Source organism: Eurosta solidaginis, chromosome 5, assembly GCF_040869045.1.
Source record: "Eurosta solidaginis isolate ZX-2024a chromosome 5, ASM4086904v1, whole genome shotgun sequence".
In the NCBI taxonomy this organism is placed as follows: Eukaryota; Metazoa; Arthropoda; class Insecta; order Diptera; family Tephritidae; genus Eurosta; species Eurosta solidaginis.
In genome coordinates this window covers 180,865,801-180,887,977 of record NC_090323.1, presented here as the reverse complement: position 1 = coordinate 180,887,977, position 22,177 = coordinate 180,865,801, and the positions used below count along the sequence as shown (strand labels likewise).

The window sequence follows — 22,177 nt, the reverse complement described above, 5'->3', positions numbered from 1 at the left end:
CTGAGGATGCAATGCAGTTGTCCGTGTCTTTCGAATGCCCAACTTCTTGCACATTTCTTAGAACACAGCTGATTCAAAATTCCTGCCTTGGTTAGAATGTAACTCCATTGGTACACCATACCTTGCAACCCATTCGTTTTTAACCACTTCTGCTACCGTTTCTGCTTCTTGATTTGGGATTGGGTATACCTCTGGCCATTTACTGAAATAATCCATAACCACCAGTACATATTTGTTTTCGCGGTTGCTAGTAGGAAATGGACCTGCGACATCCATGGCGATCCTTTCAAATGGTGCACCTGAAATATACTGCTTCATCTGACCATGATTTCGGGTTTTGGGCCCTTTCGCTCTGTTGCATACCTCGCAATCGGCAATCCACTCGGTGACCGACTGACGGCAACCAACCCAATAGAATCTCTGCTTAATCTTCTCGAGCGTATTCGTGATTCCAAGATGACCTCCGCTTGGACCATTATGTAGCTCGCTGAGCACGTCAGGAATTCTCGTTCTGGGATCAACTATCAGATTCTTCTTTTATTTACCATCCTCACTCTCCCATACTCGGTGAAGGCAACCGGATATCAATTCTAAACTGTTCCACTGTGCCCAATATGACTTCGCAATGGGACTCTCTGCTGACATCTCTTCTCTGTACGGTCTTTCATTTCATTCGAGCCCTTGCATAACACGTGACAAATCTGTATCTTCTAGCTGACACTTTCTTAGCTGTTCCTTGTCCCATTCATCTGTACATGTTATAGTCATTAGCCGGACATCTATAATGTCTTCTTTAGCCTCGGCTTTTGAACAGTGCTTGCATTCCAAACTACATGGTAGTCGTGATATTGCATCGGCATTTCCATGGGTACTACCTTTTCGATGCTCAATGGAAAAGTCATAGCTTTGTAGTCGCTCGATCCAACGTGCCAATTGTCCTTACGGATTACGGAACTGCAGAAGCCATTTTAAAGCTGCGTGATCTGTCCTGACACGGAATCGCTGGTCGTAGAGGTATTTGTGAAAATGTTTAATGCATTCTACCAATGCCAACAGCTCTCTCCGCGTAACGCAGTAGTTCCTCTCTGGTTTTCCAATCGAACGGCTGTAATATGCAACTACCTTCTCCTGTCCATCGACCAGTTGTGATAAAACGCCTCCTATAGCATATCCGCTCGCATCTGTATCTAGAATAAACGTTGCTCCTGGAATCGGATATGCCAACATTGCGGCAGTGCACAAACGCTCCTTCAATGTTTGGAAAGCTACTTCTTGCTCCTCCTTCCATTCAAACGCTTTATTTTTTCTTGTTAGCTCGTGGAGACTATGGGCTACGCTGGCAAAATTTGGTACAAATCGGCGGCAATATGTGCACAGCCCAAGGAAACTTCTCAATTCATGCAGATTCTGTGGTCCTGGCCAATCCTTTACTGCCTCTATCTTTTCATTCGCTGTACGGATACCTTCTGTCGTTACCTTGTGACCCAAATAATGTACTTCCTTTTTAAACAGCGCACAATTTTTGGGACTTAACTTCAGACCAGCGCCAGCTATTCTCTGGAAAACTTCATCTAAGTTTTTAAGATGTTCATCAAAGTTCTTGCCCAATACGATGATGTCGTCCAGGTACACCAAGCATGTTTTCCAATGTAGTCCTTTCAATACCTGGTCCATGAGTCTCTCAAAAGTAGCTGGTGCATTACAAAGTCCAAAAGGCATCACTGTAAATTGCCAAAGACCATCACCCACACTGAAGGCTGTTTTCTCGTTATCTTCCTCCTTCACTTCAACTTGCCAGTAGCCGCTTTTCAATTCCAGCGTGGAAAACCATTTCGTACCAGATAGCGAGTCCAGAGTATCGTCAATTCTTGGCAATGGGTAGCTATCCTTTTTCGTTACGTCATTCAACTTCCGGTAGTCCACGCAAAACCTCATTTTTCCATCCTTCTTCTGATGGTTCGATAACGCCGCTATCGCCCATTTCTTGTATGATTTGACTCATAACTTCCCGCTTCGCCAGTGGAACACTACGTGGAGCTTGATGGATCGGCCTCGCATCTCCAGTGTCAATTTGATGTTTGACAACGTTGGTGCGGCCTGGTTTAGAACCATCCTGGTCAAATATGTTCGCGTACTTTAGGAGCAGTTGTTTTGCCTTACTCTGATATGCTTCCTCTAACCCCTGTGTCCATGCCGTGATGTCATTTGAAAGATCAGTATTACTAGCTGAAACGTGTTCCTGGAGTTGTTAACAGTTAATAACTACTTCAGCCTCTTGGCATCTTCCCAAAATAGCTCCTTTAGTCAGTTTGAGTGGTGACTTGAACTCATTGAGTACTCTTACCGGAATACGTCCATCTTGTTTTGTCATAGCCAGGGTTTTTCCTAGAAGTATGTTCAGTGCTGATTTGTTTGCTGCTTCGACAACCCACAATTTGTTTGTCCCACAATCTCCATCAACCTTTGCCCAGATGACTGCTTCGGATTTTGGTGGTATTCGCTGACTCTCTTCCACCAGCACTCGTTTACTGCTGTAGCCTCTCTCGTAGCCGAAATTAAGTAGTACATCCATGTTCTTATATCGCATCGTCTTGCTTTGCATGTCAATCTTGATGCCCTGGTCGATTAAGAAGTCCACTCCAATTATGATTTCATAAACAATCTCTACCACAATAAAATTGTGTACTACAGTGATGTTCCCAATTGCGACTTCACATGATACTTCTACTAGAACCGTGCTGTCTTCTCCAGTGGCTGTACGCAATCTTGCTCCATGCAATGGTCTTATCTTCTTGTTGACTAAATCCGCTCGAATGATGGAATGAGATGCACCCGTATCTACAGTCAGTAAACGTTCCTTTCCATCCACATGTCCTCCGACAGTAAGATTGTTTGACCTTCTTTCAATTTGTGAGATAGAGATTATGGGGCATTCAATTGAGGGAGCCAGCTGTCGCCCCTTGCAGCTGACTCGCTTTAGTTTAACGATTGAGTGGACTTGGAGATTTGCTCATCTCCTTCGGCTCTGCGTTTACGGCCACCCACATTGTTGGGGCTATTGGAACCGGTGCTGCAATGTCGTGCAATATGACCTGGGTTGCCGCACTTGAAACATTTAATCACTCCGGCATTTTTCTGTTGTGTTCCCATCAGTGCTTCCAAAATTGTGTCTACCCGATCTGGTCTTTCCACTTCCACACGATGAGCTTTGTATGCTGGTTTACTCAATAGTGAGGCCGTTTCCTGAGTCAATGCATGTGATACCGTTTCAGCAAATGTCAGTTTTGGGTTTGCGTATGTAGCTCGCTTCGTTTCCGCGTCTCGTATGCCATTTATAAAACTCTGGATTTTTACCCTCTCGGTGTATTCCACGGGTGCGTCTGCATTTGCGAGATGAGCCAACCTTTCAACATCCGAGGCAAACTCCTGCAAAGTCTCATTCGCTTTTTGGTAGCGGTTTTGCAACTCAATTTGGAATATCTGTTTTCTATGCTCGCTTCCATAACGTCGTTCTACAGCAGCCATCAATGCTTCATAATTGTTCCGTTCTCCTTCGGGAATCGTCTGTAGGATTTCCGCTGCTGGCTCCTTCAATGCCACGAACAGTGCAGTAACTTTGTCTTCCGCATTCCAGTTGTTCACTGCTGCGGTCTTCTCAAACTGTAGCTTGAAGACCTGGAAAGGAACAGAACCGTCAAAAGATGGAGTTTTTACCTTCGTATTACTCGCTGAAGCAGCCGGCCGATTAAGTTGCAATTCCTGTATACGACCTCTCAACGCATCCACCTCTGCCTCGAATTTTTCTTCAAACTGCATTTTTTTTTCGTCCAAGCGCGCTTCGAGTTTTGATGATATACGCGCCTCTTGTGCTTCTAGTTGTACTGTTATGCGTGTCTCTTGTTCTTTCAGTTGGGTTGCCATATATGTCTTTTGTTCTTCCAGCCGTGATGATATATTTGTGGATATTTGTGATGACATTTCTGTTATACGTGCCTCTTGTGCTTCAATCTTCGCTGTTATACGGTTCTCCTGCGATTCCAGCTGAGTTTCCATCTGTCTTTTGCGATTCCAGTTGAGATGAGATGTTGGTGGATATTTGTGATGACTTTTCGGACATTTGTGCCGATATTGCAGCCAATATCACGTTCAGGTCTGTGTTCGCCATTGTCTGCGGTGTTTCTTCCATTTTTGTTATTTCCTCGCCATCAAGATGAAAGTCATACTCTTCCACATCAATTCCTTCTGCTTCCATTGCCTCTCGTAGCCGTGCCTGAAGTTCCAGTTTAACGCCGCTTGTATTCACTCCACGGCTCTCCAACTCCTTCTTTAGTTGCTGGATCTTCAATTCACTGAACTTTGCCATGTCCTTGTTGTCCTCTGGAATTTATTCAACAATTCCTCTTCTGACACCAATTGTAACGAATTTACTTGCAAATCCTTTTATTTGCAACCCTCTGCTAAGTTCGTATCGCTAAACTGTTGAATAAATAATTTGCGCCGAATAGCAAGCTTAATAACCAAACTGATTGATAGCTCAAATGAAACTCTACTATTCAAAATAATTCTATTATAGCTCGCTAGATAGCGCTTAATCGAAATCTCAAATCAAACTGAATTACTTCTTACTCGCCTGCCCCGCTCTTATAGTTTACGCTGCATACTTCTAGGCTCTTCGATTTCCAGAACTTACTAGTTAGTTTCGGCTACAAAATCGCCAGCCACAACTACGTGCACAAATTATTGCTCTCTGTTGTGACAACTCAGATAAGATATATGCATGTGTTTGTGCATTGCCGCTCCGCTGCTCGTATACGTACATATGTGTAGACGCAATTATTTATTCGTTTATGTAGATACATAATGATTGAATTATTGATGTGAATGTTTGTAGTTTACAGTCTCTCGCGCATACATAGGCGTATAAGTAAATGCATCTGTGTGTGACATCTTTCGGCTGCCTTATATATGTGTATACATGATTTGATTATTGACGTAAATACTGCTTATCGTGGCCTTAGCATCGCCTTAGTGATGGAATAACTTAGTGATGTTAATATCCGTGAAAATATTTTATATTTAATTTAATTTAGTTGTATTTTATTTGGCTTGTATTTCATAAAATCATATAAATCTAAGAAAATAATAAATAAAATAAGATGTTTTTAACTTAAACCTGAATACCCAACCGTGATTTGTTTTTGTAAGCACTTTTTGTTTACCATTATCTCTGGCTCTTATTTTGAACAAAACATTAGTGTATACATCTATTGGTGGACTTGCATACATAAACATTTTGTATAACCTCAGACACTAAATTTACTTACATTTAAATGTAAGTGACTTGTTTTTCTTGAGCTGCTGTGTTGCTTATTTCGCTTATATCAATTACCGATCAGTGACTATTACGTTACGGTAGTGACTATAAATACGCTTTCTGTATTCTCCATACAGCATACCACACACTAAGTCTACTGTTGTTGTAACGATAAGGACACTCCTTGCAGGCCTTGAGGTGTGGTATCGATGTTGATGGTCCTTTGCCGGATGCATATCTGGTACGTTCGGGTAAAAAGCATCATTAAGGTACCAGCCTGACAATCTCGGGAACGATTTGGTATGACCACATGAAACCTTCTAGGCCATACCGACTTCTCAACCCCTAGATCCATGAGCAACTTGGGGTCGTCAGAGCCTCGGCTGTTAAAGAAACAGGATTCGCCACGGGTAGGTGCGGTGGTAGCCCCTTGAATCAATTCGGTATTGTGGTCGCCTCTTACGACAGAGATACCTGCCGGTGTATATAATAACCCGCAGGGGTGACACTAAGCCTACTTTTACACATTCTCTAGTACTCCATACAGTATACCAATAACCCACACTACGTCTGCATTAACATTCTACATATATCCCCAATACAGCACACCATTTACAAAGACTACGCTTACACTTATAGTTACGCTTATGCCACAAGCTTGCATCCACTACTCCTCCCATACTGCAGGAAGAGATGTTTACAGATCAAAATTTCATTTCAGTTAAATTCTATATTAGAAAACTTGATCATACAACATAAAAGTGAACATATTAGCATACCTGACCTAACAATTAATATGTATTAATAATAATCTTTCACAATAGATACATACCTTATTAACTGGCCTAAAGCCCACTGTTTACACGTGTTTCTGTCTTATAAAGAATTTATAGCTAAATATCTACTTATATAACTCACATACATACTATGATCATGGTAAATAGTTTAATATCTTTTCTTCGTGCGTTATTTTGCGCAAAAAATATAAATTTTTTTTATTATGAAATTAATTAAATACAAAATCAATTTAAATACAAATTCAAGAATCTTAAAGTTTCCTAATTTGCATAACAGTATAAAACGATATTGAAATTGGCCAAATGTATCTAAGCAAGCTATAACAAAATATTTGTTTTGAACCAGATTTTTTAAAATATGGGAATAATTGCTTTTTTGGTAGTTGGAAACAAGTCTGATTTAAATAAGTATGAGCATGTAGAACAGTTTGAATATTTATCTATGGTTTTTGTTAAGAAAATTTGGATTGCTTAACTGAAAGTAAAAAAGTCTTTCTATGTCTTCCAAAATAGCAGGCGGTTATTAAGCGTTTTGAAGAGGCGGGGTCATAATATTGTTACGAATATTAGCAAAACTAAGGGGTGCTGCCATCTCTAAGCCGATGTTAAGCAGCGCCTTGCATGCACATCCATAAATCAATCATTATGTATCTACATAAACGAATCAATCATTATGTCTACACATATGTAGGTACACGCAGCTAAGAGCAACGCACAAGCACATGCAGATATCTTATCTGGAATGGTCCTAAAGGTATGCAATTGTTATTGGGGAAGTGTCGCTCACACATAAAAGCGCATGGGTTATGAGAGAAGCTATAAAAATTATACATCTGTAGTTTTAGCTGAGAAATTTATAACTAACTATTAAGTTCTGGAATTATAAAAGCCTAGAAATATGCAACGAGGAGGTCGGACAGTATAAAAAGGCGACAACAGTGGAGCCGAGAGATCAGTTTCATTTAAGCTATCAGTCAGTTTGGCTATTAAGCCAGCTAGTTGCAAAGTATAAGTGTTATTTTGAAGTACTTTAATAAAGACCATTTTTCCATTATTCAATATTGGAGTTAATTATCAACAGTTTAGTGATTCGAACTTAGCAGAAGGTTGCAAATAAGAGGATTTGCAGTAAATTCGTTACAATATTAAATAATTTTTTTTGATATTAACTAATAAACATACAAATAAATATACATGCTAAGAAGTTCATTTGATTTGTTCGGATTAAAGTTGGGAGCAACAGAAATAGAGCAGAGATGCTCTCGATAGAGTAGAAACGAACAATTTAATCAATTTTCCCTTGTACTGCAACTACCGATTTTAATTAGGACCAAAATCTGTAAACGATATCGGCTATAATTATATTATCGATTTTGGGTATTACATAAATATAAATTAGAACTTTTTGAGTTCCCATAGATAAATCTTAAGTTTCATCCCTGTGCGACACCTCTTAACCATCCCCAATCAGGATCAAAATTTATGTGTGATATTTTTCACCTTAATATTACCGCTTGGAAATCGAAAATTTGATTTATAACGAGCACCTTAATGTAGATAGCTAGAACCGGGAAACTTTGTTTTAGGATTACTACTCCATTATGTATTTGACATTTATCGAAAATATCGGTTATTTTTGTTCTCCATATACATAGATGGGTTTTGATAGTGATGGGGACTGCCGTGGTATGGTGGTAGCGCGCTCCGCCTACCACACTGATGGTCAAACACTCCGAGTGTATTTCTGCTATGAACACGACATTTTTGGCACATTTTTTAATATGTTTTTCAGAAGAGACATCTCCGCAACTTGAAGTACTGCAATCGTCTATTGAAGACGAATAGTCGTTAAGTCTCCGAAAATAACCATCTTGGACCGATATCCCACCATTAAATGGTTAAAAAGCAACTCTCCCTACTTCAGCCGCTATGGAGATACTATTTTCGTTTGCTTCCATTCTTAATATGCCGCGTCGGGGACGTCTCTCTGCTGGCAGCATCAAAGACCTGTTGGCTTTAAAAATAAAAAGAAGTTCATATATTTCTTTTGTTTGTAGATTGTTAATTATACCGGAGGAGATTTTGAAATAGACAGGTTTATTTAGATGTTTATATACAATCTGTGTAAATTTTGCTGCAAATAGTTTCGGGAACTCACTGAAAAATGTCAGTAGGTGACTTTTCTATTGAACTCGACTTTAACTGAATTTCATTTTACATATCTGGGTAATTTCGGCATCATTAAGGCGTATGGTTTATGATCCTCCGTTTTCTTTTCTACCATATGCAAATATGTAAACCTTTATTAAAATGTAGACACGAACCTATCAGAGCTTTTTAAATCAAAATCTAAATAACTTAAGATTAGTCACGGAGTATGCATTAACGTGTGTCAATCTTAAGACGGAAGCAATAAAATTTGATTCACTAATTGACTTGTGGCTACGGTAGGCAGATTGAGAGGGCGATTTTCGAAATAGAGAAGCGTACTAACTAATTAATTTGATTTATAATTAGGTGTTGCATGACATTCGACTATGGCATATTTGATAAATATTTCATATTGTTTAGTGAATAAATTAATTAAAATACAACAACGGAACTGCCCGCACTATTCGCATACATTTTTGAATATGAACAAAAACCATATTTTATGGAAATAATTTGAAATTAATTTTATTAAAATCAATGGTTTGTGAGCGCTAAGTTAAGAAATTATTTTACTTTCAATTTGAAATAACATTAATTATAAAGTTTTGAGAAACAAATTAAAAGAAACCACAAAAAAAAAAAAATGTTAAATCAACTTTTATACAAACGTACAAACTAATTTTGGCAGAGTTCAAAGATTTTTGTTGTTGTTGTATCTGAAAAGCAAACATATAACTTCATATCTCTTTAATAAAATCAACTTCGACTGACAGGCAGGAAAAACTGGAAACTTTGAAATTAATTAACATTTTTAGTGAATTATTCGTACTTATTTGAAAGGAATAGCTAGATTGATTGGTTAAGAGATGCAGAAGAGTAAGAGTTGTAGATAATTTACGTTGGTGAAAACGAGATTGAATATTGTCACATCTTTTAAACAGTTACTTGGCAATAAAAATGTATTAAAAGCAAGTTGAGAGGTCTCAGTTGAAGTCGCACATTTTATAGCCAGTTGTGGATCATAACATTTATTACTATATTTAACAGTCTTTTAAGGAATTGTAAGTGCGATTTCGATGTGATGCCATACCGAACTAGTTTAAATGTCAATATAGTAAAATTTTGTCTGCAAAACATACTCATTTGGTGACTCTGAAAAAAATCACATCCCACAAAAGCCCCACGTCACAATTATTTCAAAATAGTTTCGAAAAGATTCCTGGAGCTCTCCCAAAGCAATACCTAAAATAAACCCGAAATGATCCCGAAATAATCCTGGAGCTATCCCAAAGCAATACCTAAAATAATCCCGAAGTGATCCTGAAATTGACAAAAATTGGTTCTGAAATAATCTCGAAATTGTTCCAAAAATGGTCCAGAATTAATCCTGAAATTGCTCCGAAATATTTTTGAAACGAACCCTAAAACAATCCTGAAGTATTCCTGAATACATCCATAAATCTTCACGAAAAATTCCCGAAACGAATGAGGAAATAGTATCGGAGTGATCGTTTCAAATTGCTTTCGAAATAGTCTTACAATAATTCCGTAAATAATACCATTCCAAAATGATCCTCTAACTCACCCCAAATGGCTTCAAAATATAATTGATTCTCTAACCCACCTTACTAATGAAAAAAATGGGTGATTGGCATGTACTCTTTAACAGTGATGAGTAAACATATGGGTATACCTCTTCAAAACTTATGTGTTTAAATTAACTCTAGTTCCCACTACGGTTTCGTTCCTGGGTTCAGTTTTAGTCTGAGTTCTGGGTTCGGTTCCTGTTCCAGTTTTGGTTTCGGTCCCGGTTTCAGCTCCTGTTTAGGCTTACGGATTTTCTTCAGGTTTCGGTTAAGTTTAGGTCTAGTCTTCGATTCTAGTTTGAGTCCCGGGGTCGGTTAAAGGTTTTGGTGTAGGATCTGGTCAAATATATTTTTTTTGTTCCAGTTGCGATTCAATTTCCTTTCGGTTTCGACTTTGAATCTGGATTTGATGCTCAGCATTACTTTCGTTCAAAGTTTAGGATACGGTTTAGATTTTCGATCTTTCCTTTAATTTTTTTCTCTCTTCTCCCCCCTCTTATCTTTTTTCTTATCTCTATTTTCATATCTTATGTATCCCTTTCCCTCCCATCCCTTTTGTTACCTCTTATTTCCTTTCCTATCCCCTCCTTTCCTTTCCCTAACTTTACTATGGGTTTCCTTCCTTTTTCTATCCTACCCTTCCTTTCGTTTCCCATACTTTACTAACTTTTCCATTTCCTCCCTTTTAGCCCTTCTCCATATTCGACTTTCTTCTTCTCTTTCTTATTTACTATTCCTTTTTTTTCTTTCTCCTTCCTGCTATGAGCAGCAAAGCTACCGTCTGGCTGGGAGCTGTAAAATGTAGGATTCATTGAGAAACTTATGCATAAACAATTTAGGCTGCAACGAAAATATAGAGGTAATCTCTTAGATAAACGCAATCAGGTTAGCCCTGAAATTAATACTGTAAATACATCCGGACTTTGTGATAGGGTTATAGACTGTCCGACTACATAAAAACAGTATTCTTACAAACTTCGACTTTGTCCCAAGCTGGGAAAACTATGTTGTGGATGCACAGGAGGAATAGGACGAGTGGTTCGACTGGGGCAGAGGGGCAGTGCACTTGCTCATGGATTGGTGTAAGTTAGAAGAATCCGCAAAGTTCAAGCTGCTTGATTACTGTAGTCTATTACAACCTAATACTGTTAAAGAAAGCCAATTAAGTGGCTGGAGCAGACTGTGTGTGACCGAGGGTGGTCGGAAGGTAAATACATATATAATCATCTGTCAGCGTAAGTGGCTACAATTAAAGCTTCACGTTGTTCGCTCTAAAATAGAGATGCAGCTAGGCAAGCGCTGGGCAGACATTACCTCTTTCGCGGTAGCGACATCGTTTTGGCCGGAAGTGGCTTTCAGGTTTTCTACCGAAATCACTGGGGTCACCAAGGACCATATATGCCTGGGACTGAGGTTTCAACAGGTCATTTTCAACTAGAACTCCACACGGAGTGTCTCAATGTATATTCATATATATTTATATTCATATCTTTATTAAGTCAATGGCAAAAACTTTACTGACCAGATTTACAATATCATTATAAATTAACTTAAAACTAATTAACAATGAGTTCAAGGAACAGTTGTATTTGTCCGGTAGTAATACTCAATCAGTAACTTAAACAAAGGCCTTGACATCGTAAAGTCAAGATCCAGACTTCTAGAGATCCGATTAAACTCTTCAAGCCCTCTTACGAAAGGTGCAAAATTAAGATCATTAGATCTCCGAACTTCAATGTAAAATATATTATAAGAACGGAGAGTTCTATTGGGAACATAGAAACAAAAAAGTCCAAGAAGAGCTGGGCGGTCAATTATACCAACGATAATGTCGAAGATAAACATTAAGTTGTGAACAGAACGTCTGGCTTCGAGCGGCAAAATGTTGATAAGTATGCACCTAGCAATATATGGAGACAACGGATACTGAAAACAATAGTTGCGTTGAGGATAACGAGGCGTCATCATCCAGTTTTCATTGTTGATTTACTTTTTCTAGAACTGGGCAAAAGTAAAAATGTTTTCCTTTGACGTACTTGGATATCAGTGGCGGATATATCCAAGGTCGACTCCTGTCATAACCGAAACTACAAGGCCGCTACGCAGAGTCATTTTAAGTAATTAAGCTGACATTGCCGTTATTTTATATGGTTATAAGGGCTTTTCCTACAAGGGTAGCTACGTCAAAGTGCCGCTTCTAGATTATCGCCATTCGCTAGATAAGCTTCGCTTATCGCTAGGTAGGCTAGCTCATCATCTGCTAAATGATCATCAAAACTTTCGATAGTTGATTGGTCTTATGCCAACTGCCTTGATATTTTATATATAACACAGCATTAAAAAAAAAAAACATACCAGTACAACTGGGTATAGTAAAAATGAAGAAACTTTAGGGTGACAGACTGGATAATACACGCACACACACTTGCGAAATTTAAATAAAATTACCCTAAGATTTTTTCGTACTTGTTGAACTAGAATATTTATCAATAGGGGAGAATCACCTGCTCATCTTATATGTGTGCGTTAGCTGAGAGCACCAGAGCGCCAGTTTATACTCTCACCAAAAACACTCACTCACGATCATCGCACTGAGTTCGTTTCTTAAATCTTTTGTACAAAACTTGTTTCGATCGCTGCTGGGCCGGCAGGCTTTGTGCGAAATGTGCTTATTGGGCTTTTACTCAAGATGTTAGCTTGGCTGTTCTTCTTCAGCGATGATGCGTTTTTGATATGGGCGCTTAACACTTATGAGAAAAGGTTGGAGAAGCATGCGTCAACGTTTAAGGCAGCACTGTGTATGTGTATGTATTATTGGCGAGTCTGAGTATATATATTTTTTGTATTTACATTTTTCGTTGTATGCCAAAGATGTTATTTGAGTTTTTGGATTTTTGTTGATTTTCGCAGTCTTCATTTATATTGTCAAGCAGCGCAACGAACATCTTCAGTTCTCACAGATCGGTCCAAACGGTACGAACTAGCAAAGAAAAGGGTTTTTTGAAATTGTAATTTAAAATATTAACATGGAAATAGTTAAATTTTAAAATTATGCAACGGTTAAAAGTTTTTAAACAAAGCACATTTATTGGCCAGCACTTAATTCTTTCGTTATAATTAACAGAAACGGTTGAACAAAAAATTTTTATAAAAAAAAAAAAACAAAAAAAAAAAAAAAAAGAAACAATAGTGACTACAAAACCAATTAAGGATTGCTACAAACAATTGAATAACGCTGTGTTAAAAAATATGCAAAAAAGCAATCGATTTTTAAAAGCGTGAAAAGTAAACCACAAAACTGTGAAATGAGCTAATTTGCCTAAAAGAAAAAATTGCAAACCATACGAACAAAAAAAAAACTTAAAAAAAATTGTAAAACATTTTACAAACACTAAATGGATTAAGTGCCAAAAAAATTTAACAAATTTATAGTGTAATTGCCGTTGCTTAGATATCTGGTTATTAATTTTTTCTTTTCTTTTCTCTTTTTTTAAGATTTTTTATTAGATCGCGTAGAACTATTATAAAATAAATTTTAATTGCTGCAAGAAAAAAACCTACATTTCCCAGAAAATGGCGCGTGCAGTACTTTGCATGGTGAGTTGAAATACTTTTTCCATTCTGGTTAAATTTATTATAGTAGAATAAAAACATTGGAAATTTTTTGGTACAAAATATTTTGAAATATATCTTCAAATGATAATAAATACTTTGGTGAATGAACTTAGTTCGACTTTAAAATATACACTTATGCAAGTGTAGAAATAAATTTAGGCGACAAACCTTCACAAAAAAGATCTTTATAGAAAAGAATACGTGAAGTTTCTTTTGCTTGACACCTATTTTGGTATATTTTTTTAAGTCATTTTTAATTCCAAATAGGAGGCAACAGTGAAAAAACATCATTAATAACAAAGGATATAAAAGTAAACAAAATAGTAAAAATATTTAAAACGGTGGCAACCACGTAAAAAAGCTTGGAATATATCGTATTTGTAAAATTAGATCCATTCTTCTTCTATGAATCTGTTTTGGAGCTTGTATTGAATATACATAGAAAAGACCAAAAGATAGGGTGGCAACTTTAGGCGACAGCCTCACATAACATTTTTTTTGTTGAAATACGGCAAATATCTTTTTTTTGATACTATTGGTATTTCTCATGTTTTTTATTTCAAATAAAATTCAAAAACATAATAAAACAAAATCAAATAAAAAAATATATAATATTAAAATCGTAGTAAAATAAAATAAAGTAAATAAAAAATTTAAGTAAAATAAAATAGTAGCATAAAAGAAAACAAAAAAATTATATATTAGTTAAAATTAAAATAAAACGAAGTAAAATAAAATAAAATAAAACAAAACTTAAGAAAGGAAAATAAAATAAAATAAAGAAAAACAAGTAAGGAAGGCTAAGTTCTTGTGTAACCGAACATTACATACTCAGTTGAGAGCTATGGAGACAAAATAAGGAAAATCACCATGTAGGAAAAGAACCTAGGGTAACCCTGGGATGTGGTTGTATGACATGTGTATCAAATGGAAGGTATTAAAGAGTATTTTAAGAGAGAGTAGGCCATAGTTCTATGGATGGACGCCATTTAGGGATATCGCCATAAAGGTGGACCAGGGCTGACTCTAGAATTTGTTTGTACGATATGGGTATCAAATGAAAGGTGTTACTGAGCATTTTAAAAGGGAGCGGGCCTTAGGTCTATCGGTGGACGCCTTTTCGAGATATCGCCATTAAGGTGGGGCCAGGGGTGACTCTAGAATGTGTTTGTACGATATGGATATCAAATGAAAGGTGGTAATGAGTATTTTAAAAGGGAATGGGCTTTAGTTCTATAGGTGAACGCCTTTTCGAGAAATCACCATAAAGGTGGACCAGGGGTGACTCTAGAATATGTTTGTACGATATGGGTATCAAATGAAAGGTGTTAATGAGTATTTTCATAGGGAGTGATCCTTAGTTCCATAGGTGGACGCCGTTTCGAGATATCGTCATAAAGGTGGACCAGGGGTGACTCCAGAATGTGTTTGTACGTTATGGGTATCAAACGAAAGGTGTTACTGAGTATTTTAAGAGGGAATGGGCATTAGGTCTATAGGTGGACGCCTTTTCGAGATATCGCCATTAGGGTGGGCCAGGGGTGACTCTAAAATGTTTGTACGATATGGGTATCAAACGAAAGGTGGTAATGAGTATTTTAAAAGGGAGTAATCCTTAGTTCTATAGGTTGAAGCCTTTTCGAGATATCGCCATAAAGGTGGACCAGGGGTGACTCTAGAATGTTTGTACGATATGGGTATCAACGAAAGGTGTTATTGAGCATTTTAAGAGGGAGTGGGCATTAGGTCTATGGGTGGACGCCTTTTCGAGATATCGCCATTAGGGTGGGCCAGGGGTGACTCTAGAATGTGTTTGTACGTTATGGGTATCAAACGAAAGGTGTTACTGAGTATTTTAAGAGGGAATGGGCATTAGGTCTATAGGTGGACGCCTTTTCGAGATATCGCCATTAGGGTGGGCCAGGGGTGACTCTAAAATGTTTGTACGATATGGGTATCAAACGAAAGGTGTTACTGAGCATTTTAAGAGGGAGTGGGCATTAGGTCTATAGGTGGACGCCTTTTTGAGATATCGCCATTAGGGTGGGCCACGGGTGACTCTAGAATGTTTGTACGATATGGGTAAATAACGAAAGGTGTTACTGAGCATTTTAAGAGGGAGTGGGCATTAGGTCTATAGGTTGACGCCTTTTCGAGATATCGCCATTAGGGTGGGCCAGGGGTGACTCTAGAATGTGTTTGTACGATATGGATATCAAATTAAAGCTATTAATGAGGGTTTTAAAAGCGAGTGGCCCTTAGATATATATGTGAAGGCGTTTTCGCGATATCGACCAAAATGTGGACCAGGTGATCCAGGAAATCCTCTGCTAATTTATTTATATATGCAATGCCACTAACGGTATTCCTGCCAAGATTCCAAACGCTGTTGATTTCGTCTTGTAGAACTTTTTCATTTTCTTCTACTTAATATGGTAGGTGTCACACCCATTTTACAAAGTTTTTTCCAAAGTTATATTTTGCGTCAATAAACGAATCCAGTTACCATGTTTCATCCCTTTTTTCGTATTTGGTATAGAATTATGGCATTTTTTTCATTTTTCGTAATTTTCGATATCGATAAAGTGGGCGTGGTTATGGTCGGATTTCGGCCCTTTTTTATACCAAGATAAGGTGAGTTCAGATAAGTACGTGAACTAAGTTTAGTAAAGATATTTTGGTTTTTGCGCAAGTTATTGTGTTAACGGCCGAAAGGAAGGCCAGACGGTGGACTGTGTATAAAAACTGGGCGTGGCTTCCACCGATTTCACCCATTTTCACAGAAACCAGTTACCGTCATAGAATCTATGCCCCTACCAAATTTAAGAAGGATTGGTAAATTTTTGTTCGACTTATGGCATTAAAAGTATTCTAGACAAACTAAACGAAAATGGGCGGAGCCACGCCCATTTTGAAATTTTCTTTTATTTTTGCATTTTGTTGCACTATATCATTACTGGAGTTGAATTTTGACTTAATTTACTTATATACAGTAAAGATATTAAATTTTTTGTTAAAATTTGAATTTAAAAAAATTTTTTTAGAAAGTGGGCGTGTTCTTGGTCCAATTTTGCTAATTTTTATTTAGCACATATATAGTAATAGTAGTAAAGTTTCTGCCAAATTTCATCATGATATCTTCAACGACTGCCAAATTACAGCTTGCAAAACTTTTAAATTACCTTCTTGTAAAAGTGGGCGGCGCCACGCCCATTGTCCAAGATCTTACTAATTTTCTATTCTGCGTCATAACGTCAACCCATCTACCAAGTTTCATAGCTTTATCCACATTTGGCAATGAATTATCGCATTTTTTCGGTTTTTCGAAATTTTCGATATCGAAAAAATGGGCGTGGTTATAGTCCGATATCGTTCATTTTGAATAGCGATCTGAGATAAGTGCCCAGGAATCTACATACCAAATTTCATCAGGATACCTCAAAATTTACTCAAGTTATCGTGTTAACGGACAGACGGACGGACGGACATGGCTCAATCAAATTTTTTTTCGATACTGATGATTTTGATATATGGAAGTCTATATCTATCTCGATTCCTTTATACCTGTACAACCAACCGTTATCCAATTAAAGTTAATATACTCTGTGTGCAAAGCACGCTGAGTATAAAAATAAAATCAAGCAGAGTAAAATAAATACATAAATGTTAAAGGAAAAAGGGGGAAAAATTAAGAATTTATAACAAAAAAAAAAAAAAGGTTGGCATTAAAACCCATCTGCAGTAGACTCAGCTACTTTACTGCAAAAAAAATAATGGATTACTGGCGAAAACAATTATCTTAAATTTTTTCAAATTACTTTTGACTATTGGATTATTAAAATTTTCGAAAACATCGAGTGGGAACATTAAAATGTTTTTTGTTAATAAGAGTTACTACGATGAACCTGGAACCTAAGAAATTCCTGACATTTGCTGAATCGACCTGTTGGTTTGAGTAGCGGAGAGATCCACGTGGTATCACAATGGGACCTTTTGGGCCTAAGTGCACTGGTGCTCGCACCGGTGGCCACTCTAACCTAACCTAACCTACTACGATGATCAAGGTATTTTTTATTGCGCCCATAAGTATAATAGTAATTTTTTAAATAATTTTTTTTTTTTATGGATCGCAAGGAATTTTGAGCAAGTACAGCAAACAAAAAAAAAATCGTAAATTTTTGAAGTGAACATTCCGGATATAGAGCAAAAAACAATGTTTTTAAACAATTTTTTTTCTAGATTTAGTGAAAATTTCGAAAAAAACCGTTGTATATATATAAGTTACTTGCGATCTTATTAATTTTCAACCGCTAGTGAGGTCAGGTCGACCACTGTGCAGCTCAGCTGTCGTATTCCTCATTGCTTACAACCGTTTGTCTCATTTTTTTCTTTGTTGTTACAAAAAGTTAAAGAATTTTTTCATAGAATTATTGAGACATTGCTTCAATGTCAAAGCAAAAAAATCGCATAAGGTCACTCAACGGGTTAACACATAAAAAATAACAGATTTCATTAAAAAGCAAACTCTATTAAAAGACTGAATGCAATTTTTTGTTCATTATGATGGTTCATTAGTATAATGCTAATCGGAGTTTCATTCGAAAGCTTTTTTATCAATAAAAGTGGATTTCAAAATTACTACTTTTTATATTAAATTGGATGAAAGAAAAACTTGAGAAATCATAACAAAAATTTAAAAAATACAACTATAATTAGATAAGCATATTTTGAAACCCCTTGCATCATGAATATGTGCTGAACATTTGCCAAATTTAGGTGCGTTTTAAATAGCATTAATTGAGAAGCTGTGGCTGGTTGCTAGAATGTTTTGAAAAATTAATTAAAACAAATATTTTTTAGGCACATGCCCAGAGTTAAGCAAAAGCAGAAAAATGTTAATAAAATTTTCGTACATCTTATGCAAACATAAAGTAAAACATTTGGTTTTTTTTGAGTTATGAAATGCCATTTTTATAATTTGTTTTTATAGTTTTCCGTATATTATCGCTTTGAAGTGTAAAATGGACATGAGCATCATCGTTAAGCTTTAATATTTTAATAAACCAGCAATTTATGTTTAAACTTGAACAAATCTTCGGCATAAAAATTATGCAAATGAAATTTTTATAGTCGTCACTAAAGTGCCAGGGAAAACGATATGCAGTTGTCGCATATCTCTTTGAGAAGAAATCATTAAGCATGTAGTGTGACCGGCGTTTTCTTAAAATGTTTCTAATATTATAATATAAATAATAATACTAAGCACTAAATGTTTTGTTATTGTTTGTTGTTTTAACATATTTTTTTTTTTTTTGCTAAGCTATAAAATACATTCTTTCGAAGTTGTTTAAAATTGCTGCTATGCTTATCTCATCGCCCTCACCTTACTATGGGCAGTTAAGTAATATTGTACACATATGTATGTACTTCGTTAGCGCACAGTTATGAGGTTCGTTGCTAAGCGGGATTTAAAAAATGTTAACCAGGTATTTAGCGAAAAAACACGATAACTTGCTAATTTGCTAAAATAAGGAATGATCCATTTTGAAAGCAACGGATATTAGTTTTGAAATATTATGTTTAGAGGATGTGAGTTTTGAAGTGATTTTTTGTTTAGTTGATTTGACATGATGCGATGTGACATTTATGTGATGGTATGATATCACGATAATGGTATAGTTAGATTAGATTTAGCCTGAGCTGACAAAGAGCATAAATCAACAAGAGACATCACTTAACATGTTTGCTTCGAACCCAAACTACTCGCTGATTTAGATTGTGGTTACTGACATTGCCTTTTAAGGCTGTTCGCAAGCACACGGCGAAAACCACGGTTGCCACTTCCGACTCTGCTTGGTGCGCTGGTACCTTTTTGTCAATTTTGGTGCTTTTTAAGCAAGTAGCCACGATTTTGATTTTGTCTTTTTCAATACTGCACAGATTCAAAAATCGTTCAATCATTTAATTGTAGCAGAACAAAGGCAATTCGGGCACATAAAGGAGTAATGTCGGATTTTACAAAAAACAAATGTTATAGATAGTTGAGGAAGTTTTGGTGGTTAGATATTTCGATCGATTAAATTAAAAATGTATTTCAAAATCACGTTTGCCTCTTGATAATTTTATAAAGCTTCCCATTGATGCAGCCAATAAGATGGCCAGCGAAAAAATTAATTGAAAATAAAATTTTACATTTAGTGCATTCAATCGAATCGACTTGAACTAGGTAACCTGTCACTCTGCAAAATGGCTGAGTTTATACACCTTTTCTTATTCTGTAAGAAATATTGCCACCATTTTGTTATGCCACAATTTGTATGCTGCCACAACTTTGTTATGAGAAATTATCTTCTTAATTTTCATACATCAGATGATGAATAGCACTGTGAATTTGAAATATTTTGTGTCTTATTTATGTATATGGACAAGTTGCCTTTAACTTTTAGCTTTTATTCTTAGTGGCGGCCACCGTGGTGTGATGGTAGCGTGCTCCGCCTATCACACCGAAGATCCCGGGTTCACGCCCTGGGCAAAGCAACATCCAAATTGTATAAATAAGGTTTTTCAATTTGTAGACATTTTTTCAAAGCGGGGTTGCCCCTCGGCAGTGTTTGGCAAGCACTCCGAGTGTATTGCTGCCATGAAAAGTTCTCAGTGCAAACTCATCTGACTTACAGATGCCGTTCGGAGTCGACATAATACAAGTAGGTCGCGTCCCGCCAATTTGTAAGAAAACGCAAATTGGAAGAGAAACTCGGCCTAAAAACTCTTCGGAAGTTATGGCGCCTTACATTTATTTATATTTATTCTTAGCTTTAAAACATTTTATTTCGCTTCTTTTAGCCTTTAATTTTTGTCTATATAGCCTTTTCCTGCAAAGAAGTTCTGGCAACACTGCTCTAGTATTTTGACATGCGACGAAAATTAAAACGAAAAGTGGGACGCAACTGTCAGTAACCCCAATCTTTTGTGGCGAGTGTTTGATATCAAAAATGCGAACTGACGCCTCTTGTTATGTATGCTCTTTGGAGCTGGCATGCTATGACTCGAGAGGAAGAAATTATGATAAGTAAATGATGCGCTATCATACTTTCCTCCTATGATATTATTTAAGGCGGTTCGACACATGACACGGTACGATGTGATAAGGAGTAACATAATATTTAGTAAAGTGATGTGGCGTTTACTAAGCTGTAAATCATGCTCTTGGCGGCACTTCATGGTAATTTGTTAAGTTGCTAAAAAGAGAAACAATATTTTTGATTTAAAAGCAGTTAGCTACGTATTTAGAAAAAAATATCATGTCGTGCCCCTTTATATCGCTTTGTATAACAAGCAGTTAGTAAATGCAACATCTTATATATATACTATCATATAAAATTATACCACAAAATTGCAAAGCACATTATTCACATTTCATTCTTCCTTCGTTTCGCATTACAACATAAGTATCACCTTAAACAGTATCAATTTATATTATAGCATTACCGTAATATTATATCATCACATAAATGTCACATCGTATCATATCACACGTTTGATCAAAATATTCTTTCAAAACTAAAAGTCGCTACATTGAATATATATATGTTGTTTCAGCAAATTATTAAATTATCATGTAATGTATTTTGATTTCTCAAACTTACGTATTTGCGTCTTTTATTCCCCTTTTTTGACAGGCATGCCTTACTGCGGAATTATGTTAAACCCCTTAACCCGATGGGTCTCTGATCTCACCATGGAAGTATAGCATGAATAACGGATTGACTACTCCTCAGTATTGCAACTTTACCTCTGCGCAAATACTTATTACGCCTGAAAGATGTTCGGTCACTATCCCATACGTGTGTTTTCGAGCGCCAACTCCAGAGACATCCCATATCTATTCGTCTCATAACTCTTTTTTTAAACGTTTGACCTTGAAGCGATCTCTGAGGAGCTTAGGAAGCTGGCCCCTTCATCTCCGTCGTTGAGAACAGATGACTGACGTTATAAAAACACATACTAAGAGCATGAGTTCGGAATATAATAGCCTCCTAATTTTCTCCACTGGTTTCAGAACAAATTATGCTAGTTTGGATAAAAGTGTTTCACTATAGGGTAGTCTTAATTTCGTCTTTTGGTATGGAAATCACTTCAGCTGCTATCCACAAGGATGATTTGTGGGTCGCACCTTCGTTTTCCCTTATAACACCCAACCCGAAAATTTAGGCCGCTCAATTTCTGGTCTGCCTTGTTGAGTTTCGATCTATGACTTCTTCTAATGGGTCCGAAAGTTATCTGCTAATAGGGCTTCTCTTCTCCCTTCTTCGATGCTAGAGTTCGATGTTCCATTATGAAGCTTCAAGGCCTGCTTTTTTCAATTTGCTCTTTGGTCAGAGCTTTCTTTAGCGTTGGTATTTGCGATTTCGAAGATATGCTTTCACAGAAGGTGATAGAGCTTTCCTTATAGTATCTTCTGATTTATTTGTTGTACGCAGGTAGATATGCTTTGTACTCCTCTTAGTGACTAGGGTTTTATCTTATAACTAAGGCTTGCTTGGATCACCAATTGCCATTTTATTTTGAAAGGTAGAATAAGAAATGATATAGCATGATATGACGAGATGCTGATCAATTAACGCCATATTATATATACTAACTTGAAGATGGTGTATGATATAATTAACTATAGTTTGTTACATTAATGTGATTTTCGTGATATTATGGTGTTA

The 22,177-nt window shown here is 36.7% G+C and overlaps 1 protein-coding gene across 6 annotated transcripts in view; it reads left to right on the top strand.

Moving 5' to 3' along the window:
* Window positions 1–12,625: 12,625 nt before the first annotated feature.
* Window positions 12,626–22,177, top strand: part of frm (farmer) — a 123,717-nt gene continuing 114,165 nt past the window's right edge. For 2 of the 6 annotated variants that reach the window (XM_067786339.1, XM_067786334.1), the window contains exons 1-2: window positions 12,800–12,856; window positions 13,344–13,445. In XM_067786339.1, the coding sequence (XP_067642440.1) occupies window positions 13,422–13,445 (24 nt within the window). In that variant the 5' untranslated portion in view covers window positions 12,800–12,856; window positions 13,344–13,421. The other 4 variants (XM_067786338.1, XM_067786335.1, XM_067786336.1 and 1 more) reach the window with 4 other exon arrangements.